The sequence below is a fragment of the Suillus plorans genome (assembly GCF_016647745.1).
Source record: "Suillus plorans strain S12 chromosome Unknown HD556scaffold_5, whole genome shotgun sequence".
NCBI lineage: Eukaryota > Fungi > Basidiomycota > Agaricomycetes > Boletales > Suillaceae > Suillus > Suillus plorans.
The window spans coordinates 546,553-574,095 of record NW_024537389.1 but is presented as its reverse complement, the minus strand read 5'-3'; the positions used below and the strand labels follow the sequence as shown (position 1 = coordinate 574,095).

The following is a 27,543-nucleotide window of genomic DNA, read 5'->3' as shown; positions in this document are numbered from 1 at the left end:
CTTTCTTATCGAGGTATTGCCGAACCTTTTGTTTGCAGCCCTGTGCTGTACATTTGAACACATGGCAGCGATGGTTGTCCTGATATTCAATTTCTGGAGTGGGTTCGAAGAATGCATATATAGGTGAAGTCCAATCCTTCTTCAGCCTGTCTGCAATATTTTTAATGAAGTTTCTTAGTGATGTGTGAGTGGGTATTTACCTAGTTCCACTTCAGAGGATTCTCTAGGGTCATCAACTTCAATGTCATTCTTTTCAGATCCATCGGAGTCGATGATGATGGCATCTGAATGAGCGGCCTCGTCTTCTTCCTCAGTTTGAACAGTAGCTCAATATATGGATGGTGTAGTAGTATTGTTAGATTGTTCAATGTTAATAGGTTCTATCACTTTTGTACGTTTTGATGTCTCCATGGGGGTAGAAGGTTTATCAATAGCCTTTCGCTTCGCTTGCCTGCCTTCTGCTGCCATTGCAAGCACCTTCTCTGTGGGCCGTTGTAGGGATTCATTTCTGGCTGGGCTTGTAGAGACTGTTTTTACCTTACCTTATGTTGGCACCTTTGTAGCTTACATAAGCAAGTTATCTTTTCACCAGTTACCAGTAGGAGTCAGAGTACTCAGCAAGTTTTCATGATATTTCCTCTCCTCTGAGCCTTGAGCCTGGTCCAGAAACCCTTTAGGGTCGAATAGCAGCTAGGTTCTGCAAGACCCAACATTGTTCAGACTCACTCTCTGAATTGTTGTACCTTCACCGTGTTGTCCTTTTAGGTAACATCGTGAGATAGCAGGAAGGAACAGTCGTGAAAAGTTTTAGGCTAGAGTTTGCACTTGTGATGTGGTACCATATAGGTTATGGACAATTATTTGGCACAAGGGGGTACCGAACCGAGTAACCATATCAACTCTAAATATAATCTAAAGTCTAAGATAGACTTTCTGTATGTAAGTGCGGGGATTGGACCGAGTGCATGTCAATTCAGTGAAAGAGATAAGAATAATGCACCAGTAAATCAGTGAGGACTTAGGACGGACGGACGGACGGGTAGGCGTGAGAAGACCTGAGGGTAGGCGCACGGATGCGTGTGGAAGCGCGCAAGTGCGTATAAGGTGCGCGAACGAGGCGCGTACGTAGGGCGCGCGCGTGGGAGCGCGTATGACTGATCCTTCAGATAAGAGCTGGAATATGTAAGGAATATGTGGTTCATAGGGCCGTATGTCCAGCATTGAGAGGCGCGAGTCTCTACAACGGGTCACGAGATCCCTACCATGACCCCTAGGGGTTACCCATACCCCTGCTGATCCCTAAGCGAGGGACTCGTTTCGCTGACCTCGGGCATTTGGATCTCCGACGGCAGTAATGATTTTTAGCTGATCACGCAGCAGGGGTTTGTATTTCTCAAGCTGGTCTTGCCTGGGCTCACATTTCATTATTTGCTTCCAGGTCTTGGTATATATACTGGCATGGAGGGACACTGCCTGCTGCACTGACGTCACCTGGGACCAAGCTCGAGTTTTCAGGGCTTGAGATTTGGCTTGCCTAACTGTTGTTCGGAACAGGATAGCCTTGTTGCACAAGTGAATTCGTAGGTTGTGAAGGGCATCATTTGCCTGCCCTTCACGAAGCGACATCTCCAGCGGAATGAGATCCTCTGCCATAAAGCATCTGCATTGATCTACCCCAAGGTTTGATGGCAATGGGATCACAGTGAGCTCAGGGGAGTTTGTCCATGTATTTTCAGATGTCTCAGTGAAATCATCGAGATCATCGAGAATGTCTATGTTCAAGTTGTCAGGATCGTCATCTGCATCAAATCCTTCTCCGAGATGCGTAAGAGCAGACTGAGTAAATCCATCTATCTGGCCTTGGAGACGATTGTGTTGCCGGGCGATGTCTAATCTCTGTGTCTCCATAGTTCTTCTTCCAATTCTCCAGACCTCGATGAGCAATGCAATTTGAGCCTCCTCAATAGCCAACCCCATTGATATCCATGTTGCCACAGATCTCCGAGAAGGTGCTGCATTACAGGCATTACCCTCCTCCAGCAGTCTAAGCTCGATCTCCTTTTTGCTCGGCGCTGAGTTCAACATTAGTTCAGACTTCGATGGAGATATGGTCAACTTACCCTTCTTGATATTAATCTCGTATACATCCATCGCTGCAGGATCATTGATTCTGCTGGACTGAGCGATCCTCTCGCTGGCTAACCATTTGGTCTTTAAATTGGCGGGTGCTGCTTCATCGAGTCTGTCGAAAGCCTTTTCACTTTTGGTGATGCCATTTTTCGCCTGCTTGTATTTATGGCAAAGGGTCCTTTTCATGCAGATCATCTTGCAGACGTTGGAATCGTTCATTTGAAAATCAAGACATTCCTGTTGATGTGGGGAAGACATTCCCCGAGCAGCAGGGGAAATTAGGTTGAGACATGCCCATAGGGTCTCCATGATCTCTCCATCTATCCGGCCAATGCCTTCAATGAAATTCGACACATATTGGACATAGCAGCTGTCCTGATGTCCATGCACATGCCACAACCCAATGCTGGGAATGATGGTCAATTCCGGTACCATTTCAAGAAATCGGCTTCGATCCACCCAAACCTGAAAGTGCTTGTTGTATTGACAGTTGATGTCATAGAAGGTGACAGCCCTGGTAATGCCTTCCATGTTGTGCTGGGCAACCTCACAAAGGGCGTAGTCCATGTTCATTTGTCTGCAAACGATGCATGATCAACTCATGAATGTCAAACTTCATGTTCAGCTTGCCTTTCACCTTTCTGAAAATCTACCATCGCATGAGGGACAAAGCAACCATGTCGGGCACAGGCAACTCCCCCGATACCTGTGGACTCCAATTTGTGCCGAGCCACATTTGCTTGATTTACTGCCCAGTGATTGTTGCAGCTCGATTTTTCCACAGTGTCAGCTGCCTCTGCCAGATGATTTTTATACCTCTCCTTTCCCACCATGAACCCCAGCCCATCGGAAAGCCAAACTTCATCAAATGGCTTGATGGGATGCAGATGTTCGGCTTTGAAATTTCCGTCCATTACAAATGATCGCGTGTATTTCCAGCTTGGAGTTCTTATTATCACTGAGGTTACTTCAGTATTGAACAAGACTCACTCATCAAGTGATTCATCCCCTGACAAGGATACATTAATCCCAGGCTGAGGACATGCTGGGCAGAACAGTGCGAGATCTTCGGCATTCAGGGTGTCAGAACAATGGCCAAAGCCATACCATTTCATGGTCTTCAACTGCCTCCACTGTCGAGTGACTCTCATGAGCTCTCTGTATTGGTCCTTGGTAAGTGCTTTGTCAATATAATGTTCTTTAGATGAAGGAGATATAGCATTACCGGAACAAGGTGAGGAAACATGCTCAAGGTCATTCGCCGGAGCTTGCTGTAATAGTTCATTGCTGAGGTGCCGCATTCAAGGTTGTCCAATAGAAAATCATCGAGCACTCTGAAGGTGAACACAGTCTTCAGCCTGTTGAATGATGCAGGGAAAAATCCATGTCGAAATATTTGAATGTCTGGACTCATGGCATTTGGACAATCACAGCATCGAACCTCGAGGCAATGAACTCCAGACTTGTCAACTATGACCATAGTGTTTTCCTTTGGCTGGAACTCAGGTCCCAATACAGATGGTAGATCTTCAGGCTCAAACTGGTCTTCAGGTTCGTCTCCTTCAAACAAATCCCACCTATCCCTGAGTACTGGACATTGTTTGCCATCATGACTGAGGTGTATGACGAGTCCAACATGAGCAAGACAACTTTGCTCGAAGAATTGACCATTCCATTGACTGATCCAGTGGAAAGAATTGCAATGATGTTGATTCCTGCAACAGCTGGTGCAATAGAGTGGCTCCCCAAGACAATCTTGACATTTGTAGACCCCATCCTGGTCACACATGACACATCTCCTATCTTCTGGTGGAGCTTCTTAATCCAGGAGGTGATATAGATATGATTCCTGCCTTGGCAGCCATTGCCTGAGGTGTCATATCCCACGTTCCGGACCCGGACCTATCACACACATCATTTCCAGAAGTCTGGATCCGGCCGATGTCTATCTATGTCCGGATCCGACACGCGTCTAACTTCCGCGCCTTATCCCTTTGTACATTCCTACTCCAGTTAGACTATATCATTTTCCGTACCTCATTTCATTTCCGCCTTTATTTTCATCTGTTCTAATCTCCGGGTTCATTTACTATTTTCTGATAGACTAGCATTTGACTTTTCTATACTCTCCGTCCACAGCTTTGTAAAGCTTCGGACTGCGTGTCTCTGTTCTCCGATAAGTCCTCAGTAGTATATAAACCCTGTAGAATCTATGTACATCCTTAGTTCGAATATCATCTTAGACTCTGCTCATTCCCTCCTCCGTCCGACTTGAGTTTCTCTCTCATCGACCTCTGCTCATCTTAGGATTGATTCCTATAGACTTGTCACCTCCGCCTCTACCTCTGGTAGTCCTCCGCTGTTTCCTTTCTAGTTCGGACTTCGTCCAGATTAGTCTTATCTCTTGTTCCCGAACGTCCGCCGGAATTCCCGTGCATCGGACATCGGACTCCGGACATTGCCCGACGCCCTCCGGACATCGTCCGGTAACCTTCGGACATTGTTCAACAGCCTTTGGAAGTTAAGGGCACGTACTCGGGTAAGGGGCGCAGCGCACGAGCTGAAGCCAAGCCCTTTGGATCCGACCTTGGAGCACATTCTTAACAGAGGTAGTCATTCTGGCTCTGCATTTTTATACTTAGCAATATTTGAATGACACTCCAACATTTTACATTAACTTGCCATTGTTTTTGGGAGTTGCAAAGGCTCAAATGAGCCTTGGTCTTGCTCATAAGTATTGTCAGGAAAGTCTTCCCAAGGAGGTGGTGCTTGAACAGGCTGAAGTATTTGTGATTCCAGGGGAGAGTTAGGCATGGACCTGTAGGCATGTTGTCTTGCACTTGCAAGTGGGACCTTGACCCAAGTATTCCTACCTTTGCTCCCTCTTGCTTCTACCCTGTGGGATTTTTTCAGTGGGGTGCATCGACCTATCTTCATCTTATTTTCTAATGTTGCAAGAAAAGCATTAGCTAAGGAAGGTCGCACGAATAGTTATTCCAATGTGATGTTATGCAGTCTTGTTGGTTCATTACAAATTTATTTCCATTAATGGCATCATGTCCAATATGGGTTGATTAACCAACTGTTAGGCTTTGCTCAAAGTTGAACTTCGAACCATTATTACTTCCACCTTGCTTACCCTCAGCACATTCTGCAATCTGATTCACCATGGCAAGATCAGGTCATTCCACTCACTTGACTTCGGGAAGACATAGGGCACGTCAACCACAGACACAGAAGCTCACGGAAAACGAAATTTCAGAGCTGAAGAACTACCTTCCTGAGTGGACTTCTGCCAAATGGAGTGAGAAGCGGGGAGTATTCACTTCCATAGCTAGGGCTGCCAGGTTATTTGCTCCTAAGGTGTACCAAGGACAATGGAAAAAGAGGAAGCAGGTGATACATCCTTGTTGTGTTGAAAAACCAAAATTTTAATGTCTTATTCTTCCTTCAATGCTCAGATGTACCAGACATGGTTGTACAACAACAAGAAAAAGAAGGAAAGGAAGGACATGCTAAGGTATGGGAGGAAATGGATGCCTAGGATGGTGATCTACCAGCAGAAGCGGGAAGAGGTGCTAAAGAGGATCGAGGACGAGTTGGGGGCAAAGCCAGGAGATCTGGGTATGTTCAAGCATTATCAGGCTGCTGTGAAGAGAGTCATGGCTGAATTGTCCGATGACGAGTTGGAGAGGTGAAAGAAATGGCCAAAGAATGGTCCAACAACTTTCCTCCTCCCGAGATACAAACACAGGTCGCCCGAAAGAAGGGACCTGCATATATGGAGCACTTTTTGAACGAGATGTGGAGGCAATGCAGGATGAGAGTTTTTGTGTTGTCAGCCTGGAAGAATGAACAGGGAGAGGTGCTGTTCTGGATGTAAGTGAATTTTATTGGTCATCGCAGATCTTTCATCTCAATCAATATATTTCATGCAGGCACAATGATAACGAGGCATTAGGAGATGGGGACAGCTTCATGAAGACAAAGGACTGGGAGGACATCGAGCCAGTTTGGCAGGAGTACGCGCAGGAACAGTTTGGTGAGTGTTTGAATTGTGGATACAAGAAGACATGTGTTGATCTTAGTGATGATAGGTGCTGGGGCATGGGATGGAGCCCGACAGGTGAAGGGAGGTCGCAAAAGAATCCGAAAACCAGCCTTCAAGCTCGAAACTGACGGGGACAGGATGCCATTGCTTCCGGACATCACAGACACGAAACTTGAGGATAAAAAGGCCATAGTGAGGGCTTTTCTTACATCGCACTATCATGAGTCTATCCTTGCTACATCCGAGACGTTGTTGAATGCATGGACACAGGGATCTGTTCTGGGATTGACAGGGCAGTCGTGCCATGGAGTGCCATCTTAGAACATCAGGATGACTTTGTGGCAAGAAAGTATCTTCTGGTGGATGTTGACTTGAAGAAGCCTTCCAAGTTGCAAAATTGGGACACCATGGCCTTGCCCAATTTCTGGTATGCTTGGCAGGAAACAGGTGAAGGTCGAACAGTCATGTTCAAAGCATGGAAGAACAAAGATGGCGACATAGTAGCATCAGTTGCATCTGGCAAGTCGCCTTCCCATCAGACCGGTGAAGGTACAACAATTTAGATGGTGAGTCTGAACAATGTTGGGTCTTGCAGAGCCTAGCTGCTATTCAACCCTAAAGGGTTTCTGGACCAGGCTCAAGGCTCAGAGGAGAGGAAATATTATGAAAACTTGCTGAGTACTCTGACTCCTACTGGTAACTGGTGAAAAGATAACTTGCTTATGTAAGCTACAAAAGTGCCAACATAAGGTAAGGTAAAAACAGTCTCTAGTACAAGCCCAGCCATAAATGAATCCCTACACCGGTAAGGTCAGAAAGCAGCGGAGGGTAGTTATCCAAAGGCCTCAGGATTCCTCAACTGAAGCCGAGAGTGATGCTAACAGCGACACTCATGACATGGAGGATGATGCTGATGATGCAGGCTATACTGTGACAATGATACATTATATGACTGGCAGAGCCAGTAATAGGTAATACAATAATGATTGTACTGCAGAGATGAACTGGGATGTGTAGTAGTGATGTATCATCAATGTATCACTGGAGGATTGCTGCTAATCCAGTCCCTGGCTTCCCATCAAGCTTAGTCAAGCTCGTACCTTACTTCCTTTCTTCTGAAATTAGCTATATTTGTAGCTACATTATTTATATCCTGCTTCCTTCATTTGTCAGCGCCCAGTATCGCCATACACCTGGTATTTTGAGCCTGGCTCTAGGTACAGGAGCCTGGTTCTAGGTACAGAGATTGTTACTCATCCAAATCAGGTCAAACGCAACAGAAATTTGACTAAGTCCCAGTACTAAGTCAAACGTGAACTTGGTGTTTCAGTCCTTATGGTAGACTCAGACTTAAATTTACATCCCAGGCATGAGATCTTGAGACATGACAGACTAAAGCAATGTTATTTCAAAATATACTTTAAAACATGCGCAGTATACTATGATATATATGAGGTAAATAACAGACGATATTGAACAAGAAACCAATAATGTGACTATAAGCAAGGACAAGGTTTTACCTAGTTTGTCCCGATGGCATTGGCAGCGGCTGCCCGAGAGGACTGGAATTGCTGCCGTTTGCCCCGGCCTCCCTCAACAGGCTGTGAGTTCTCATTGGAGACCATCTCTGCACCCCCTCTCTTCTGACGCTTCACCTCAAGTGTCGCGGAATTCTCTGCATTGGTCTTCCTCCATTTAGAAGTTGTTGTCGCTGGCGATGTCCCAGCAACTGCAGCAGTCCCTCCAGGACAGCCAGAACTGGACATCTGTGCAGGAGAAAGAGGTGCAGCAGCAGGAGCCATAGGATGAGCGGGAGTCAGAGGATCAGGAACCACCGTAGAAGCCTCAAGTTGGGCAGGAGTTTGCCCAAGGGTTGGAATTTGTGTGGGAGTGGGAATCTGAATTGGAGTCTGTTGAGTAGACAATAGATGACAAAGATGAGGAGGGGACCTCAGGCTCTGAAAAGTCGTGTTGTCAGAGTTGCTGCTACAGGGATTGATGAAACTGAAGTTGAACACGTCAGGGAGGGGGATATCATGATTAATTCTTGATGCAGAAGATAAGGGAGAGAACGATAAAGAAGACAGCAAAGACAGTAGTGGAGAAGAAGGAGGTAGTGGAGAAGAGGGAGGTAGTGGAGATGGTGGTGTGTAGTTCGGCAGCATGGGTAGAATTGTTTGATTGAAGTCTAGGTCGATGCTGTTGTCTTGAGGATTGGGGGGGGGGGGGGGGGAATATTGAAAAAAGTTATATGCTGGCTCTGGTGTGTGAGTCAGTGATGTATCAGCAGGAGGGTTTCCCTGTCCCGAAAGTGCAGGTGATAGATCCGACAGTGATGACGATGGTTCCAACAGTGCAAGGAGTGATGTATTACTATCAGGTGTGATGTGCATAAGAGTCGAAGTCAAAGGGATGCTGGCCAGTGATATATCAGGTGTGATGTGCATAAGAGTCGAAGTCAAAGGGATGCTGGCCAGTAATGTATCAGGTATGACGTTCATTGGAGAAGTATTGGCGAGTGATGTATCATTGGGAGGGATACCCTCAGGTGTAATGGCCTTTGATAAGAGTACTGCAGCATCGGCTACTTTTTGATGAGCTTAAAACAGAGACAATAAACCATTGGACAACTCACAAAACGCCCGGGACGCAAATTCAAAGTAGGGTACCATGATGCTCTCCTCAAAGTTCGGAAATATGTGGTTGAATCTACTGCCAGTGGTAGTCGTCCCAATGTGCAAACTACTGACGTCGAGTTTGCCGGCGTTCATGGGGTCAGGGCCAGCGAGCAAGATACTAAAAGTCCAACCTGTCGCATCGTGCAACTCGGTGAAAAAAGTCGACAGAATCTCCGTAAGTCTGGATATGATCCTGCCTGTTGATCAGTGACAATCAAGTAATAGATAATACGAATCACTTACAAGTCCTTCGACAGCTCCTTCATTTCATGATTCACATCCTTCTCCCTCTCTTCCTTCATCTCTTGCGCCAATCTGGTGACTTCTTCTTTCACCTCCGCAGATTCATTTTCCCAGCAGGATGCAAGTTGTTTGTGAACAACCCGTTGAAGGTACAACAATTCAGAGAGTGAGTCTGAACAATGTTGGGTCTTGCAGAACCTAGCTGCTATTCAACCCTAAAGGGTTTCTGGACCAGGCTCAAGGCTCAGAGGAGAGGAAATATCATGAAAACTTGCTGAGTACTCTAACTCATACTGGTAACTGGTGAAAAGATAACTTGCTTATGTAAGCTACAAAAGTGCCAACATAAGGTAAGGTAAAAACAGTCTCTACAAGCCCAGCCAGAAATGAATCCCTACACCGTATAGCCCGCTTCTTTGGTGCCAGTGCGTCTGCTACATCCTTCATAGCCTCGAGCTCCTCCTTGACTGCAGGCTGCACACGTGTCGCATAATACTTTTTGGCATATACCTCAGTGGCATTGAGAGGGCGAGTTTTTTTTCTTCCTGTTTTGACGGTGATGTTGGCAATGAGCTTGTTGACAACTGTGTTCCCAGCGGAGTTTGCGTGGCAGCCCGCCTTTGAATTACCAAAATCGTTGCGTAGTTTGACGATCAAACACTAGTAGGTATAACTGCGTGATTAACCAATAATTCAATAACACTTGATGAAATAAAATTACCGTCTGAAGAGCCTCCCTCACCTTGCCTATCTCCTCAAGCTCCACTTCAGGATCCAAGGGCGCATCTTTTAAAATGATGGGCCAATTTTCCTCCCATTTCTCAAAGAAGGGAGGCCAGAAACCGGTATAGTTTCCAGTTTTTTTGCATTCGAGGAACTTCTCTTGGTATGTCAGCACAAAAGCTTACTGGTCCTGTGAAAGCCAAGTACGAGGTGCCATCTATTATTATTTCATTTGATTACTGGTCAGCGCTAACATCGAGGCAATCTGGATGTACTTTTGCCATTACTTTAACCGAGTAGTTGCATGAGTGAGCCAAATGAAGACGCGAAATGAAAGGTTCAGTCACTGACGCGTAAAATGAAAGTATCAGTCACTGACGCGTATTACAAATTCCTTCAGCCACAGGCGCGTACTCCCAAATTATTAGTCAGTTATTCTTGGGCAAAAGGTATATCATTAGTACATATACAAAGATGCTACATTATGTGAAGCTAGTGTCGTCTTGAGTAATTTGGTGCTTCAACTTGCGCTGCCCATGTGCCTCAATCAAGTAGTCTACTCCCAGCATTACTGACTTATCATCTTGTTGTCCCTTCTTGTGGTTCTTTCCTTTTTGTCCGTGTAACTTGGCACACTGACTGGAAAGGTGTCCTTAGTACTGCTGTCGCCCATCAAAACGACATTATAGAAACATACCGTGTATAGTATGCCTGCCGATAAGTACGTGCAGCCGCCGTTTTTTCTTCTTCGGTGTTATATAGCCGTGGTTGTGCCATGTGCTAAAAGGTGTTTTAGAAGTAAGAGGTTTGAAAGTAAGTGGTTTGTGGGCTCTGTATTTGCGTAGGAGTTTTGAAACGCTTCAAGTAGGACAAAAATTTGGAGATTTACACGACTTTATTCCACCGACTTGCAATGAACCCAATCATATTCAAGGTCTTTCAAGTTTGCACTATCACTTGCTAATAAACTACACATCCCAAGTAACAGTACTCCCCCTCAGGTAGTCTCACTAGTTCACTCCACACCAATACCATTTTCCCTCATTTTCAAAAGAGCTCGCTTGATTCGGGTGATGGAGGTTCGTGTTGTGCAGACCAGTCCGATGATCAACATGTATTTAGCCTGCGAGTTCATACTATTTATCTTACTTGTTCAATCTACTTGCTTGAAGAATGGTTTGAGAGGACTGAAAGCTCATGTTTGATAATGCAAGTAACACTGGATATTACAAGAGTATCACGCAGTACAAAGAGGACTGGAAGCTCATGTTCAACAACATACAGACTTACAACCAGGAATACGTAGATGCTGACTATAAGTGAGACTAGACTACCTGCACTGCCTCACCACGTTCAATCGCGTGTCTCACAATCCCAACACCTTGTTCGACAGAGTCTACCTTGTGGAAGATGGCGCGCGAAACTCCAAGGACCTTGGGGCCTGTGGCATCCCTGCCCATGAAAATTTAGTAAACATGATAGACGAAGCATATCTATGCTTACCAGCCTGAGAAGACGCCAATGTAACGGCCCCTCGTAATGTAGTAGAGGGGCGCCTTGTCCTCAATAGGGATGTTGAAGTATTTACCGCTATAAGAACAAAGAGTTGAGTCATCAGCAAGAGACTGGGCTGCATTGGCAGCGTCCTCGTCATCGGAGTCCGAGATGACGGTGACAGACTCATAGGCATATGCTGCACCTAGAGCAGCGAAAGGAAGAGTGGTTGCAGCAGGAGCATCCTCATTATTAGGGAACTGCACAGGTAAACCCGTGGGTGTGCGCAGTCGGACCCGTACCCGTACCCGGAGATATACCCATACCCGTGGTGCGGTACGGGTTTGCTTGTGGGTATCAGCCAAACGGACCCGGGGTATTACCCGTGAGGGGTATACCCGCGGGTCACTACGAAGAGCATTGTAATGAATTGTAACAACAAATGTAATACTAATCTACTTGGACTCTGTCCCAACCCTCATTCATTGCTTCCTCTTCGCCAACGACATCTGGGAGCTTAGACGCGTGAATGATATCCTCAGATTTGACCAGGCCTAACTCGTTCCATAAGCCGACACAAAGCAGCGCACGTGTCGACTGCGCCGATAAACGATTTCTGACATGTGACAGGACAAGACGCCCACGACTGAAGAGACGTTCAACGTCTACAGAAGTAGCTATAGGCAATGTAAGCTTACAAGGCATTAAACATAATAATGCCACATACCAGGGATAGTTAGATAATCAATGGCCATGCGCGACAGGTGGGGGAATGATTTGCGATGTTCTTGCCACCAAGCGATAGGGTTGGTGACATGTTCCACGTCCGTACTAAGGTAACAGTCGAGTTCGGAGCCTGAGTTAGTAGGTTTGGGGACTGCAAGTGCGGGGAGGTTGTCAAAAATGTTGTCGCTCTAAGATTGAGTCAGTACAAACACTAAGTAAAAAGCAAAAAAGCAAAATACCATCAATATATTATCATTTGACTCCAAGACATCCGCCTCACGCCCCAAATCAGAGTCGGCATCAAGGGACAGGTATGAACGTTCGAATTCCTCGCGCACAAGTTGCTCCGCAGTTTGGATCCAGTTGTCTTCCCAGTCTGCTGCCTTGAAGTATAATAGCTTGTGTTGGGGATGTAACACTAGTATAATAATATTAACTGTCAGTAGAAACTAGAAAAAACCTAGATTGAATAGAACTTACCCATGGAGATCCGATATGTGTGAGACCTGTCTGTGAGCTGATAGTACCGGTTGAGTGTCTTTTTTGCGAGCTGAACTGCCGAATGAATTGAAGGCAGATATTTCTTGTTGCGCAAATAGGACGTGAGCATCTTGTCGACGTGATCCATTGCTGGTATCACCGTCGCAAGGTTAGGTGTTGCATGCGAGAAGTAAAGCGTGGCGTCCTTTAGAATCTAACAAGAGCAAACAATATAACATAAGCATATGCGCCAAAGCGTCAAACAAAGAGTATACCCGCAGCGCGGGTACGGGTAGGGGTAGGGGTATCATGACCTCAGACCCGTACCCGTACCCCAGTGGTACCCCTACCCATGACCCGTGCGGGTTACCCGTACCCGTGCAGTTCCCTACTCATTATCGGAGTCCACGACGGCAGGGGAAGGTGCAGCAGTAGGAGTTGCAGTTGCGGCAGGGGAGGCATCATCATGGGGAACAGGAGCTGCGGTAGGGGAGGCAGCATCATGGGGAACAGTAGCAGAAATGTCTGTGGTGGCCGTGGTAGAAGCAGCTGAGTCATTAGCAACAGGTTCTGCAACATTATAGAAGTGATGTTAGTCATGATGCATGATAGATCAAAGAAAAATACGGATTCACCTTCGGTGACATTTTGGCCGGTACCAGCCTCCTGCAATGCAGCAGATATAGCCATTCTGTTGTCAAGACCGAGTCCCAAGAGTATGTTGATAAGACCATCAAGCTGAACGGACACCAGAGTGTTGGTTTGACTAGAGGGAGATGTGCTTTGGGTCATAGTAACAGTAAGGCTAGAGTAGTAGTACGCAACAGTGGGTGATACATCACTCACCTCACGACAGGCATTTATGTAGCCCAGGTGTAGTAATTCGGGATCCTCGAGAATCATGGTAGCTAAGTCCAAAGAACGAGGATTGTTACTAATGGTCCATATTAAGCTGGACGTTGTGTATACGCAGAGGTAGAAGTTTCGCTGACTAAGCTCTAACCGCAGTCCTTCGTTCAACGATCATCAATAATCATATTTGACCACATTTTTTGTCTGATTTTGCCATCGGCCGAGCAGCAGCTGCAGCACAGAGGTCAAGCTCAAGTACGTGTACACCTTCGAATCTCTGACTGATATTCACCGTTTACGTAGGCTACAACCCTTCACGTTTGTCCAACGCCCCAATACCAGAACCATTTGGCAGGCTTCATTCCTGTTTGGTTCTTCTCACGACGGAGCTGATAGTGTGTCTTCCACAACATGTGGCTGGCGATATTCTACTTTGATGTGAGCAAGTCTTCCTGCTTATTACTATTACATGGAGACTTACTGTTTGAACGATCCATGATAGCGCCAACAACCTTGCATGCATATCATCGGTGAATGGAGTTTCAGCCGTGGATCCCGGCCACAACTTTTGTCGAAACGGCCATAGGATATCGAACTTGATCACGGTTGATCGGATGAAGTGACGGGTTTTGTCAGACTTCGGATGGTATATCATGTAAGTCGGTATGCGTTCTCTAAGCCAATTTAACTGAGCAGAATTAAAAGGTGCCTGACGTGTCGGGTTTTGATGATACCTGGCTGTCAGGTAATGGGCACACGCCAACCTATCTGGTATTAGATAAGTTTGATTGTGGGGGGTATGCGATGATTTGCTTACCTTCATGTCTACATATCAAGGATGCGATGCTGGGGTGCATGATATTGGTCGAAGAGGACATACTGCCTGTGAGTATTTGCAGGTAGGTATTTCTTATATGCACGGCAAGTTTAAATATACTTACAAGGATTCTCCAAGCTTCTTTCGGACTTTTGGAGAGTCGAGTCTTGGCTAACTGTAGCTGTTGGACGGGTTCATGTCTCGGGGACATTCAGCTAAGGGTGGGAGGGTCGAACGAACTCATCTTGTTCCCTCCGTCAGCAATAGCGTATTGTTGCGCCTTTGTACAGGCGAAATCACCACTGATGGTCGCACCCAAGTCCACACTCACTATGTTCCTGCTCCTTCCGTCTTCGCCTTTAACTCAGATGTCGACTCCAATGAAGGCATGCTCTTTGGCAGCGACTGGGATGAATGCCCCCCGGAAGAGGACGGGCCGCAGGATCTCATTGCGTGTGACAAATGCAAATGCACTGCTGCGGTGAGTATCGTCGGCCTACAATTATCACACAAACTAAACATCATGTATCAGGATACACCATTGCTAGCGTGGATCCCCGAGTGTCAGGCCTTCCTGGATGAAACCTTGCACCTTGAAGGTCGTGGAAATGCAGGGATCTCATGTCGTTGTGGTCTTGCTGCACCCCTTTTCAGATGTCATGATTGCTTCAGCACACAAATGTTTTGCCAAGAGTGCGTGCTTCAAAGTCACACGAATAATCCTTTGCACAGGATTGACGTACGTACACGTTTTTATTTGCTAATATTAAAGACTGACAGGTCCCTATAAGATGTGGAACAACTTATTTTTCCAGCGCAGCACCCTGAAACAAATGGGTCTTTGTGTGCAGCTAGGACACGAGCCAGGCGAGAGGTGCTACAACCCTCATCCCTCGGCTGGTGATGACTTCATTGTCATCGACGTCCATGGCATGCATGAGATCGCACTGGACTTTTGTGGCTGCGCAAGCGCTCAAATCCGCTACAAGCAGTTACTTTGCGCACAATGGTATCCAGCAACTACGTCAGATCCTCGGACTGCTGCAACCTTTACTCTACTGGAGCACTTCTACATCCTGTCTTTCGAGAGCAAGGTGTCAGCGTATGAGTTTTACCATTCCCTAGCGAGACAAAACAACAACGCGGGCCTGTCACACATACGTGTAAGTAGCCAGAATGTATCAGTACTGCGAGTTACTGACATGAGACTTAGGATCGTTACTCCGCATTCATGCGTATGATTCACAAATGGCGACATCTCAGGCAGCTCCATCGTGCAGGGAGAGGCCACGATCCTGCTGGCGCCAAGGCCACGACTGCAGGTGAATTAGCCGTGCAGTGTCCGGCATGCCCCCATCCTGGCAAGAATATACCACAAGACTGGCAGAATGAGCCATTATTGGTTAGGTACGTAAAAAAAACAAATTCAGCGGCAATTACAACTGATGGGCTGATGTTATTTGTAATGTAGGTGGAAATACGCTCTATTCATTGCAATTGATGCCAACTTCCGGCTCAAACGCAAGGCAGTATCTTCGGATAATAGAGATCCTAGCCTGAACTCTGGGTGGGCTTATTTCGTCGAGGAGGCGGCATACAAGTCATATTTGGCTGATCAAGCTGGTGCAAAGCAAGATGTAAGTAATATTGTGACATGCAACATTTGACTAATAGTATCCCAGTGCAGTACATGTGTTAGTCATAATGCCGTCAATATGGCAGACACAAAGTCTTCGCATGGCTTGGCGGCAACAGGTGTTGGCGCAGTCGATTGCGCCAGGCATGACATGAAACTTGTGAATGGTGTCGGTGACTTACAGAAAGGCAAAAAGTATGTTCAATTTTTATCTAATGTCATGAGCATCGCTGATAAATGGGATATATAGATACATTAACATGGACTACCTCGTGTTCTCGGCACTCCTGGCCTTCACGGTAACCATGATCAATATTTCTTACGACATCGCATGTCAGTGGCATAAAAAACTTTGGACGCGTATGGAAGCCATGCCGCCGAGGTTACACATTTCTCATACTTCCATGACCGTCCGGTTTTTTGTTCCCAAATTCCATCTGAAAGCGCACATTGACCAATGTCAATGAAAAATTCTCCTTCAATTGGTCAAAACATGTGGGACGAATCGATGGTGAGGCTCCTGAGCGCAGATGGTCCAATATAAACCGGGTCGCGACGAGCACAAAGGAGATGGGTCCAGGATCGCGTCATGATACACTCGATGATCACTTTGGGGATTGGAACTGGAAGAAAGTGATGGTGCTAGGTCTGTATTGTTTATCTGCTGGAATATTTTGGGCTTATTCGTTAATAGGCCAGACTCTCTTGCGCAAGATCAGTGACACTGTTAAGTGGAAGAAGGAGCATGGGGAAGGACTGGCTGAACTAGAGAGGACCATTCAGCCTACACTCATCCTTCAGTGGAGGACAGAAGTTGAGGCTTGGGAGGAGGACGGCTCTCAACCTAATCCGTTTGAGAGCCGATATGCTCATGAGTAATGGTATTCCAGCTATCACACAAGCCGCAGTTCATCTACAGCTCGCTGAGCTTGAAGCCCACGAACTTCAGGCTGGGACCAACGTCTCCCTACATACCGACATTTCTCCAAGTAGATTAATCACCACCGGCATTGATCTCCAAGACCAACAGTGAGTTTTTCTGTCCAACAAAGCAAGTTCACCGCAATAACGAAGAATCCAACAAGACAGCGCTTGAAGACTGATATGGCCAATGCATCTCTTCACCCCATGGACAAGCAGAAGACTACTATGCAGACACGTGTCACTGCCCTTCAACGTCAGCTGGATGCTTGGGCTCGTGTCCAGGAGTTATACATGCCCATCGTGTCCCAGTTTCATCAACGATCTTCAGAAGCTGGCGTGATGAATACGATGCCACTCAAGCCTGAGAGCTTTAAGCTGTGGCTCCCGTCTGAGCTCCAACCCACAGTATCATGTGACAAGAAGCTGGCTGCACACAAATGGGACCTACGGCACACACAGGCACTGGATGCTCTCAACGAGGTCCGTTCACATCTCCGGCTTCGGTCTCATATGTATATCTATAAAGATTGAAATGTGCGCGGTCAGGTGGCTTCTACCCGTGCACAGGCCCTCATCGAAGGCGTGGAGATGAGAAAACGGGCTAGTGTTGACAAGTATCGACGTGCACGTAACGCTCTGTTAGCTCTCGGCTATCAACTCGATAAGTCGGGCTGGGACATTTCCCTTCCGCCACTCTTGGATTCAGATGTGAGGCCTATGGGTGATATGGAGAGACAAGGGACTGGTACCATCTCTTGGATCTGGCTAGACTCACATGTGGACAATAGCAGCTCAGAGAATGAGCGAGTTCAGGATTGTGGGTCTACTAACTCTAGTTTGATATGGTATACTGATGACATCTCATAGGTGTTCGAGTAGAGTGGTGCAAAGTGTGCGCATGCGCAAACCGTTGGTCGGAAGAAGTCGAACTTCTCCTCGAGGAGATGCGGAGAGTTATAGTCTTCTTGAAGTGGCAGGCGGAGTGGTGGGGTGGAAAGCATAGCTCTCGAGCCTCGGAGTCAGCAGCTGAACAAGAAGGGCTGGCTGCATATGCATGTCGACAGGCTATGCTGTGTCTATCCCTTGTCGCATCCTTTCAGGCCCTATGGAAAGATGTACCGAAGTTCGTAAGCGCCACCTTGGAGATCCCACTGGACAGTGAGGATGAACCTACCATCGACGCGCAGCCCCAGTTGTATAACTGATACATCACTCATGTACTTAACACTAGGCGTTAATATATTTATATCTTGCACTAAACATAGCTTGATCACTAGGAACGAGATCAGGATGACCAGGTACTGATGACTTAGGTATCTGTAAGATCAAGAATGCCAGGTACCAACAACATACGAGATCTGTAAGATTGAGAATCCCTTGCTTCATATTCTATGCTCAGCCTATTGGGGGACTGTACAGCCCAGTACATTGATGTATCACAGGTCCTACAGCGCAGAGTGATTCTTGTATTACCCTTAACTACATGTGTGAGTACTTGATACATCACTCCCCCAGCTACTTGTGGATGATGACTCAGCTGACGGTAGATCCCCACAAAAGAGACCCAGAAGAGCGGAAGGTTCTTCGTCAGCACCAGAAGGGACAACAATCCCCCGTGCAATTCCAAAGCCTCGCCCGGTCAAGCTGGCAACAAGTGGTGGATTGCTGACATTGCGAATGGGTGACCTCTTGGCCGGGTTAACCAACGGCAACACTGGTGCAGTTAAAGAGGATGTTGCAATGGAAGGGAGGAACATGCTGCCAGCGCCGAAAAGGATGCGGGGAAATAAAGCGGTGATTGAGCCATCGGCGAGGACCACCCGGAGTGAGTCAATGCAAAAGCCATTAGACAAGTCTCCTCGAGTGACTAGAGCGAGGAGAAGGAAGTAATGCACTTATCCCACACTGTCTGCCTTTATGTACATTTCAATCTTATGCAATCGGTGTTCGGTGTTCGGTGATTGATGCTCGGGTCTCGGAACAAGTACCTGGTAATCTATCCTCGGGACTCGGTGATCCTGAGTACAGTGAGAATTGAACTTCGGTTTTTGATGCTCGGGATTTGTTGATGCTTGGTAAATCAATTGGAAATGAGAGGGTGATATATCCAAAATTCGGTAGTTTACATGTGATTTGTCTACTATCAGATATTTGATAATGTACATTTAAAGTTGATCTTCAAACCTATCAATGAGGGAATCTACAACCTTGAGCATTTTGGAGGTCAATCATTCAGCTCTTTGCAGCTGCCAGAGGTCAGCATCAGCTCTTCTGAGTTTGTCAGATGTTTCTGCCCAAGCGGTTCAGAATGGTCTCTCAGCCTCGAGTAGTTGTTGTATGTATGGGTCAGGAAGATTTCCATGTTGGTGTCTGTAATCATCGAGCCGATCTTGAATTGATTGCACTAAGAGAAAAATTAGCAAAAAGATCAATAATCTATATGAGATACTCACATCCTGTGTGATGGTAAGATCCAAATGGCCAGAACTCCAGAACCATGGAAAGCAAATCTGCATTTGTGACATCCGACTGTGCTGAATGATGTTCAGCAGACTGTGCATTCGCTTGGGAGATGAATTAAGTAGGGAAGACTGGATGGTATAAAGTCACTTACATGGTATGGATACGTCCGGCGCACCCGAAGCATTACTATCACTATCAGCACACTCCAGCTTCACATCACAGTTGATCAGGTTGAGCCGGTGTAGATGAGGAATGTAAAGGGTAGGTAAATAGGTAGTATGAGATAAACTCAGATGGTCCTCTGTGCGCGAGCTAATGTCGGCCCAAGGGGATTGCTACTGAGAAGGTTCCTCTAAGTGTATAATTGGAGGGAAACACTGAACTGGGCGCTTAGTCAAGCCTGGTAAGGCGTGCGACGATGAGCGAAGCGCAAATGTGTGGAAGCGCTAATAAGCGCTTATCAAGCGACAAGGTGCGATGGCGCACGTATGGGTGGAGCGGAGCGACTCTTTTAACAAGCCGGAGGACAAGTAACAGAGGTTCTAGAAGGGCGCGATGACTAGCGCTCAAGTATTCTTAGATATTCTGATAGTGTTTGGTGGCTATAGCGGAGAATTAGACTTAAAGTCCAATGATGTGCAGGAAGAAAGATGCCATTTTCTACAATGAGATGCAGATATATATATTCTAACTATGAAGCATTTAAGCACTGTCAAGCACTAAAGCGAACTGAGAAGCGAAGTGAATATGTGATAACATGTAATAAGGGTCTATAACATACGGAATATATGCGCAAGTGCCGGAGATATGTCAGAACATGAGAAAACAGATAGGAATATGCACCGATGAACCAAACAGACATGGAATGGATGGACGGAGGACGGGGGACAGGGGACGGAACTGAAGATGCACGACCGAAGCGCTCGTGTGTGCAAGCAGCCGATGGAGCACTGAGAGCGCGCTAGCGATATATGTGTCGCGCTGTATTCGGAAGGTGATTAGGACATTGGGAATTTAGACCTCTACAAGGCCACAGAGATATTAGTCTCTACACCAGAAGTGATTGATCTATAAGATCTTTTTGAACATGGATGGTTATATTTTTTTTATTTCAATCAATAAACTTACTGGGAATTTCAGGCATGAGATTATCCTCAGGCCTGAGGTACAGGTCCGGGTAAATGGGGAGACCTGGTTGATCAGCGTGACCCGGAGGTGATTGATCTGTAAGATTTGAGTGAACATGGATGGTTAGGTTTTTTGTTACTTCAATTGAAAAACTTACCGGGGATGAAAGACAAGACATCCGGACCACTGGATGACACAGGATATGAGTCTGTGTCATCATCCGGCCCAAGGTATAATTGATCTAAGGCATGTCCGGTAAATAGATAGGATATAATAGAAGTAGAACATACCTGTTGATATCTGGAACTCAGTTGAGTCATCCACATCCATTGAGTCATATTGAGTAACCGGAGGCTCATTAAATCTAACTGTTGCAGGAGAGCCCATGTTTTGTGAGGAACTGATTAACTGATTCACTGATTATTGATAACTTTGAAGTTGAACACAAGGGGCTGGCAATTGCCGAAAGTTGAACCATGACCAAACAAAGACAAACAATCAATGAGTTTTTAGATGGTCAATCACTGATCTTGTTTCTACTGAAACATCATCCTTGTGATAACTGATTTCAACCTGATTTCAATCTGATTTCAACTCTTTCAACTTTCTCAACTCAATTACCATGTCTACTCCAGTTGACACCTCTTTGACCGGCCTCAAGGCAATCACTGCCCAAATAATGGCCATTGTCACTGGTGCTCGGCAGCTTCCTCCAGGCTCCAGCCACTATTCTCTGACATCACAGGTCAGTGAACTTGTGGTATGTAGCATTGTCTTTTTTTCTTTCCTTTGTTTTTGTCCAACATCCAGGTAGTCTAGGACTGTCCGGGAGTATGGGAATGGACCCTACATTCCTGGCCTCGTGCTATTGTGCTCAAAGGAGTTACTTCGAGTTAGGGGCATGACTCCCCAGGTTTGGCCCAACTGGCACAGCATCGGGTACGACGATCCCCGCTTGTTGAAGCATGCCTGGTACAGCAAGATTGTCGCCTGGGAGGCATTAGGTGACCACACATTCGATCTCCCGGTCGCTCCTGGTCCTTCGGTAGGTTCAATTCCAGTTGACCTTCCCTCGCCACCTATTGTTGCCGGCAATGTTGCCGGGTCTTCCAGCAAGGCTACCTCCGAGTCCCGGGAGAAGGGAAAAGGTAAGGCGGTTGTTGCCAACCCGGTGTAGAGACTCATGCCTCACATTGTGTGATATGGCAGTTTTCACTAGGGAGTACATGGCACGAACTTGTAGCATCACTCTGCATGCTATCTGCAGCTATTCCAATATGAGGCGCAGCTTTCCCGTGCAACGCGCAACATGTGCGCACACTTCCTGTGCTTCACGATGTATATGCACACGCGCTTTCCCGCGCTTGAGCGCCCTATAGCGCCAGCCATCCAGACGCATCCATCCACTGTCCACCAAGTTCTCTAGTGCGTATATTTCCATTTCTCTCATTTGCATATCGTTCCACCTTTATTTTTATTATGGACCCTTACTTACATATATCTTTACATACCTTACTCGGTAGCGCTTTGGCTCCGCATGACACCGCTTAGGTGCCATACATAAGTGCCAGTAGTACATACCAGAGAGTAGTTGAGCAACCCCCATGTTCATACCACACAACTCAGTTTAGTTGGAATCTCTCCCTAGAAAGTAGCACTTACATTCCATATCTCTATATATGCTGTAGAGACTCGCGCCTCTCAATGCCGGACATACGGCCCTATGAACCACATATTCCTTACATATTCCAGCTCTTATCCGAAGGATCAGTCATACACGCTTCCGCGCGCGCACCCTACGTACGCGCCTCATTCGCGCACCTTATATGCACTTGCGCGCTTCTGCACGCGTCCGTGCGCCTCCCCTTGGGTCTTCTCGTGCCTACCTGTCCATCTGTCCGTCCTAAGTCCTCACTGATTTACTGGTGCATTATTCTTATCTCTTTCACTGAATTGACGTGCACTCGGTCCGATCCCCGTGCTTACATACAGAAAGTCTATCTTAGACTTTAGATTATATTTAGAGTTGATATGGTTACTCGGTTCGGTACCGCGCTCGGAAGTGCCGCATAGCGCTATCTCCCTTCTTAAATAGAGGGAAGTTCTTTTTACTTCGGTTACTACTTTCCCCCCCATTTATCTCAGTATACTGCAAGTTGTATAGTGCACCTTAGTACTTGAAATCAGATTATACTTCTCCATCTGCTACAGCTCGTGCCTCTACTATACTTGAAACCACATCCCTTATCACTCATAAGTGCGCTTCCGCATACGTGCGCGCCCCTCGCATCTCGCGCTGTCTTGTTACTTAAGGGTCTTATATAAAAGTTGTGTATAATGACAACACAATTATACACAGGGAAGACTTCTTGCCAGTCCTTAAGTCCACGCTCTCCGACTTTTCTACTTCGTGGGAGGTAACATGGTGAGTTCTTGGGAGGATTTAGTTTGTTGTCCTCTCCTTGTGAAGTCTGATATGAAGTTTTGTGGAATGTTCTGTGTTCTGGATAAATTCGTTAGGTTTGTTTCAGCCTAGTAGGTCGTGTTTCAACCTATGAAAGTCTGTTTCAACTTTGTTGTCCTTAGATATGTGTCTCACTTTCCATTGAAAGAGAGAGTCTTATGTATACACGTAAAGCTTAGAATGAGAGCTGTTCAATGGTTATATAGTCAACCCCTGTAAGGTAGTGTATAACCTAGAGTAGAATAACAATAACAAAAGTTATATAGTCAACCCCTGTAAGGTAGTATATAACTTTAGAATAGAATAACGATGTGTCTTAGTCTTACTTCAAGGCATGTTGCCTGCACTTTTATTCTTACGTACTCTCACATGGTTTGAGAGAAGAATGAAAAATGGGAAGTTATATTTCATGGGTGAAAATGGGGTCCTTTTATACCTTTTGGAATCCCCTTACTAAGCATGATTCTGTCAGATGGATTGGTAAGAATGTGGCTTACAAACCAGGTGATGAATCAGCTTTTACTAATATACATTATAAATACTGTGTAATCTTACAAAGAAATTACAAAGTGTGACAGAAAGGTGCTGACTCTTCTCAGGGATTGGTCATGCAGAAGCTGACAAACCAAGCCTTTTGGGTGAGCTGAATCATCCTTCTTACTAAGTACATTACAAACAAAGTTCAGTGTCTTACAAAGAACTTACAAAGCATGATCAACCATGACTGAACATGTTGAGTCATGTTTAAATGTTGTTACAAAGCATGACCAATCATGACTAAACATGTTGAATCAGCTTTAATAATGTTACAAACCAGATTATTTCCCAGTCACATGATGTGATGACAAATAAAATCTGGTGGCTGAAAGAAGCCAAATAAAAGTAAACAGTCAGACATAAACAAAGAGATACAAAACTTTGACAAACAAATCTGTGGCTGAAAGAAGCCAAATAAAAATAAATAATGAGAAATAAACAGAAGGTCACATGCTCATAAAATACAAGGTAAAATAAGTCTAAGAAATAAAATACAAAACAATGAAATAAAGGAAAAATAGAGAGGTAACTCAGTGACAGAGGGCTAGACAGTCTCTCATATCTTCCTTATCACTCTCTATATATATCTGACATGGTATGAATCACATACCATGCATGACAGCGCGCCCTCGCATCGCTCACGCGCGCCTCACGCGCGCCTTCGTGCACGTTATCTTCTCACGCCTACCAGCGCCCGTCTAGTTGACAGAGTTTCCCTCCACCTTATTCACGAGGAACTTCTCTCAGTAGCTGTCCTTTGGGTCGAGTTGTATTCTCGTATCCAGGTCTTGCTGTAGAGCCCCCTTCTTTTAGTGTTTTCACCCACAGTCAAGATTCCTCACCTTCAACACGCACGTACTTTCCCGTGCCTTCGCGCCTCGCGCGCGCCTGCGCTTTCCCACGCTTCGAATCAGCCAACCAGTAGCGCCTTCAGCGCCTACTACTAGATCTTTGCTGCACTCGCTTCCCCTTTAGGGTCGAATGCACTTGTCGTGTCAAGTATAGCAGACTAGGCAATGCACGACCTTACAACATTTATAGATACAGTCAGGAGCCTCATTTGTGCCTTGCTGTATCGTTGAACCTTCACCGGAGCCGGAAGCGGATGGAAATAGGAAGAGGAAATCGCCCATGATTCTGGCACTTCCCTCGCAACTGCCGAAGTCAGCGATGAAGACTCGCAAGCAGGCGAAGACAACTCGCCTTGCTAAGTCGAAGGAGTTCGTTGAGTCCAAAGATGATGATGACTCACTTACTCAGGTATGTTGTCTGGTTCTTTTTTTCATTGTCTCATTTGGTTTGTAGCCAGTTTCGGGTGGGGTTCCAATGGTCATCCTTCCCCAGCTCTCCGCATGTGTTGCAAGGACATCCGGATCGCCTCGTTCACCCAGGGCCCCAAAGAAGAAACCTTTCGGGCCTGCTATGGTAAGTCGAATGTATATGTCTGGAACTCAGGTGTATGCTTACAATGTATCAGGCAATTTCTGGCAAGCTTCCGGAGGTCATTAGGCCCCCTCAACCAACTCCGGCCACCCTGGCAGTGGCGCCACCAGTCATTGACACAAGTGACATTCTCATTCCCGGACCCATGAGTACTTTGATTGAAGGTTGTGTGTCTATGAACTAACGGAACCCACAGAACAACCCTTGCCAGGCTTGCCACAAGATGGAATGGCCCTGCGCAACTCGGTTGGACAAGAGGACCGGCAACCCCTGTATGTCCTGTGTCTATTGCACCACCAAGAAGATCAAATGTATCTCAGTGAGTCTGGGACCACCGCCGAAATGCTCTCGAGGTCAGTCTGCCACCAGGACCACCCAGAGGACCAGGTCCAAAACTCCTTCCAAAGCTCCCTCCAAAGCTTCGCCCACCTCACAATCCACAGGCCAAACTCGTAGTCAATCTCGTGGCCCTTCCGGCACTCCCGGTGAAGGTACAACAATTCAGAGAGTGAGTCTGAACAATGTTGGGTCTTGCAGAACCTAGCTGCTATTCGACCCTAAAGGGTTTCTGGACCAGGCTCAAGGCTCAGAGGAGAGGAAATATCATGAAAAACTACTGAAGACCCTGACTCCTACTGGTAACTGGTGAAAAGATAACTTGCTTATGTAAGCTACAAAAGTGCCAACATAAGGTAAGGTAAAAACAGTCTCTACAAGCCCAGCCAGAAATGAATCTCTACACCGGTCTGTCTGCTGTGAAAACACCCAAGGTGCAGACACGGGGTCGCAGCAAGACCGTTACTGCCATCAAGGCACCTACACCTGCACCAGCTCGTATGTCACCCGAATTTTCTATGACCATTTGACCTCATTTTCCACTTGTAGGAGTTGCACCATTGACCTCCGGAGTTTCTCGTTCGGCACTCGATGTGCCCATGCCTGATCTCCACGCCATGGCAATGGCTATTCAGGATGGTGCAGCTCGAGTCACAATTCTTGAGGCTCGTGTGGCAGAGCAGGATGGTAAGATTGACACCCTGCAATGCCTCCATGAAGGCCTTCGACGAGAAATCATCCTCCGGTGTAGAAACAACAATACTGTGAGGAACAAATGATGCTCCAGACTGTATCTGTAAATGTTGTGAGGTCGCGCGTTGCCTAGTCTGCTATACTTGAGACGACAAGTGCGTTCGACCCTAAAGGGGAAGCGAGTGCAGCAAGGATCTAGTAGTGCGCGCCGAAGGCGCTACTGGTCGGCTGATGCGAAGCGCGAGAAAGTGCGCAGGTGCGCACAAGGCGCGGGAAAGCGAAGGTACGCGCGAGGCGCGGGAAGCGCGCGCGTGTGAGCGGTAATGAGAGAGAGTAAGAGTGAGTTTGCTTAAGGGGTGATTAGATACTAGACAAGAGATACGAGCGCGAGGTGTCAAAGAATAGATTTCTACTATGTTCTCCTAGGTAGTATGTGGGTGGTAAGTGGGAGGTAAAGTTCTTGTTGGAAAGTAAAGTGTCTAATAATATGTACTGCTGGCGCTTATATGGCGCCTAAGCGCTGTCATGCGGAGCCGAAGCGCTACCGAGTAGGTATGTAAAGATATATGTAAGTAAGGGTCCATGGTAAAAATAGAGGTGGAACGATATGTAAATAAGAGAAATGGGAATATACGCACTAGAGAGCTTGGTGGACAGTGGATGGATGCTTCTGGATGGCTGGCGCTATAGGGCGCTCAAGCGCGGGAAAGCGCGCGCGCGTATACATCGTAAAGCACGGGAAGTCGTGCGCGCATGCTGCGCATTGCGTGGGAAAGCTGCGCCTTGTAAGGGAATAGCTGTGGATAGCACACAGAGTGATGCTGCAAGTCGTGCTGTGTACTCCCTAGTGGAAAGTGCCATATCACACAATGCGAGGCACGAGTCTCTACACCGGCACCCATCATTTCCACTTTCGGACCCCCCTGCCAATGCAACATCTTTGTTGCTTCATCAACCCGTCCCCCCTTCCATGTCACCCCCCGAATCAGCACTTCCTCCTCTCATCAATCTGTCAATGGCAGGGATGGAGCTCACACCCCTGAAACTCGAGGATCCTTCTGCCATCGAGGGTCTGATGTTTGAGCCTGGCCAATTAGAACCGGAGGGTCCACAGATGTCTGGCGAGGGTGTCATGTTTGAGCCCAGCCAAGTTGAACCTGAGGGTCCACAGATGTCCGGCGAGGGTGTCATGTTTGAGCCCAGCCAAGTTGAACCTGATGGTCCACAGATGTCCGGCGACATTGTGGACCCAGATGATCCTGGCAACCTTGTCCCAGAATACAATTCTGTGGATGAAATGGATATTGAGGTGAAGGGTGAAGGTTCTGGTGAGGAGGTAGACATGGCTACACAATTCCATAGTGATAGATGTACATGCAATTTTTTCAATGAATGTTACCTTTGCTACAACTGACATATCGAATCGCCAAGTTCCGAGTTCTGAGTCCTGAAGCCCGAACTCCGAATCCCAGTGTGCAACATATTTTGTTTTCTATCACAAATCACTGGGTGTCAAAATTGGAACACCCGAAGCTCCAGATTGGAGACTCAAAACTCGCAAAAAATGTGAAATTTCTATTTCCTTGGACATTTCGCCGAGTTCCAAGTTCCAAGTGCTGAGTGCCGGATGCCAAGTTCCGAGTGCTGAAGCTCGAAACTTGAAATCAGTGGAAAACGATGTAGGAATACAACACAGAGTGGGGCTATACAAAGATGGCTCCAAAC

At 46.6% G+C, this 27,543-nt stretch overlaps 10 protein-coding genes across 10 annotated transcripts; 4 read left to right on the top strand and 6 right to left on the bottom strand.

Annotated features, from left to right (window-relative positions):
• Positions 1-1,299: 1,299 nt before the first annotated feature.
• HD556DRAFT_1304077 (uncharacterized protein) lies at positions 1,300-2,697 on the bottom strand (the record flags this gene model as incomplete). The annotated part of the gene is made up of 2 exons (XM_041299647.1): positions 1,300-2,072; positions 2,121-2,697. 2 exons carry the CDS (start codon positions 2,695-2,697, stop codon positions 1,300-1,302), a joined length of 1,350 nt encoding a protein of 449 aa, XP_041165708.1.
• Positions 2,698-2,738: 41 nt separating this feature from the next.
• On the bottom strand, positions 2,739-3,610 carry HD556DRAFT_1227777 (uncharacterized protein; the record flags this gene model as incomplete). Its single annotated transcript, XM_041297185.1, has 3 exons — positions 2,739-3,078; positions 3,121-3,299; positions 3,356-3,610. 3 exons carry the CDS (start codon positions 3,608-3,610, stop codon positions 2,739-2,741), a joined length of 774 nt encoding a protein of 257 aa, XP_041165707.1.
• Positions 3,611-3,721: 111 nt separating this feature from the next.
• HD556DRAFT_1198307 (uncharacterized protein) lies at positions 3,722-3,898 on the bottom strand (the record flags this gene model as incomplete). The annotated part of the gene is made up of 1 exon (XM_041296323.1): positions 3,722-3,898. A coding segment is annotated over one exon (177 nt), but the record flags the coding sequence as incomplete, so codon positions are not given.
• Positions 3,899-5,298: 1,400 nt separating this feature from the next.
• HD556DRAFT_1304076 (uncharacterized protein) lies at positions 5,299-6,888 on the top strand (the record flags this gene model as incomplete). The annotated part of the gene is made up of 7 exons (XM_041299646.1): positions 5,299-5,526; positions 5,592-5,754; positions 5,817-6,009; positions 6,069-6,172; positions 6,228-6,429; positions 6,474-6,730; positions 6,803-6,888. 7 exons carry the CDS (start codon positions 5,299-5,301, stop codon positions 6,886-6,888), a joined length of 1,233 nt encoding a protein of 410 aa, XP_041165705.1.
• A 6,025-nt stretch (positions 6,889-12,913) lies between these two features.
• Positions 12,914-13,428, bottom strand: HD556DRAFT_1437869 (uncharacterized protein; the record flags this gene model as incomplete). The annotated part of the gene is made up of 2 exons (XM_041305762.1): positions 12,914-13,095; positions 13,161-13,428. 2 exons carry the CDS (start codon positions 13,426-13,428, stop codon positions 12,914-12,916), a joined length of 450 nt encoding a protein of 149 aa, XP_041165704.1.
• Positions 13,429-13,691: 263 nt separating this feature from the next.
• Positions 13,692-14,255, bottom strand: HD556DRAFT_1304073 (uncharacterized protein; the record flags this gene model as incomplete). The annotated part of the gene is made up of 3 exons (XM_041299645.1): positions 13,692-13,805; positions 13,859-14,145; positions 14,195-14,255. The coding sequence occupies 3 exons, from the start codon at positions 14,253-14,255 to the stop codon at positions 13,692-13,694; spliced, it is 462 nt and encodes a 153-aa protein (XP_041165703.1).
• Positions 14,256-14,873: 618 nt separating this feature from the next.
• HD556DRAFT_1429568 (uncharacterized protein) lies at positions 14,874-17,959 on the top strand (the record flags this gene model as incomplete). Its single annotated transcript, XM_041304822.1, has 12 exons — positions 14,874-14,933; positions 14,986-15,357; positions 15,408-15,601; positions 15,666-15,831; positions 15,877-16,025; positions 16,081-16,252; positions 16,275-16,476; positions 16,525-16,681; positions 16,707-16,859; positions 16,916-17,234; positions 17,301-17,571; positions 17,622-17,959. The coding sequence occupies 12 exons, from the start codon at positions 14,874-14,876 to the stop codon at positions 17,957-17,959; spliced, it is 2,553 nt and encodes an 850-aa protein (XP_041165702.1).
• Positions 17,960-19,057: 1,098 nt separating this feature from the next.
• Positions 19,058-20,732, bottom strand: HD556DRAFT_1437866 (uncharacterized protein; the record flags this gene model as incomplete). The annotated part of the gene is made up of 5 exons (XM_041305761.1): positions 19,058-19,158; positions 19,208-19,288; positions 20,346-20,441; positions 20,503-20,586; positions 20,636-20,732. 5 exons carry the CDS (start codon positions 20,730-20,732, stop codon positions 19,058-19,060), a joined length of 459 nt encoding a protein of 152 aa, XP_041165701.1.
• Positions 20,733-20,967: 235 nt separating this feature from the next.
• Positions 20,968-22,418, top strand: HD556DRAFT_1304069 (uncharacterized protein; the record flags this gene model as incomplete). The annotated part of the gene is made up of 5 exons (XM_041299644.1): positions 20,968-21,105; positions 21,160-21,516; positions 21,613-21,770; positions 22,098-22,199; positions 22,370-22,418. 5 exons carry the CDS (start codon positions 20,968-20,970, stop codon positions 22,416-22,418), a joined length of 804 nt encoding a protein of 267 aa, XP_041165700.1.
• A 2,059-nt stretch (positions 22,419-24,477) lies between these two features.
• HD556DRAFT_1304068 (uncharacterized protein) lies at positions 24,478-27,183 on the top strand (the record flags this gene model as incomplete). Its single annotated transcript, XM_041299643.1, has 11 exons — positions 24,478-24,606; positions 24,652-24,771; positions 24,824-24,938; positions 24,986-25,061; positions 25,110-25,142; positions 25,169-25,280; positions 25,334-25,427; positions 25,507-25,623; positions 25,675-25,812; positions 26,841-27,154; positions 27,181-27,183. The coding sequence occupies 11 exons, from the start codon at positions 24,478-24,480 to the stop codon at positions 27,181-27,183; spliced, it is 1,251 nt and encodes a 416-aa protein (XP_041165699.1).
• Positions 27,184-27,543: the final 360 nt, after the last annotated feature.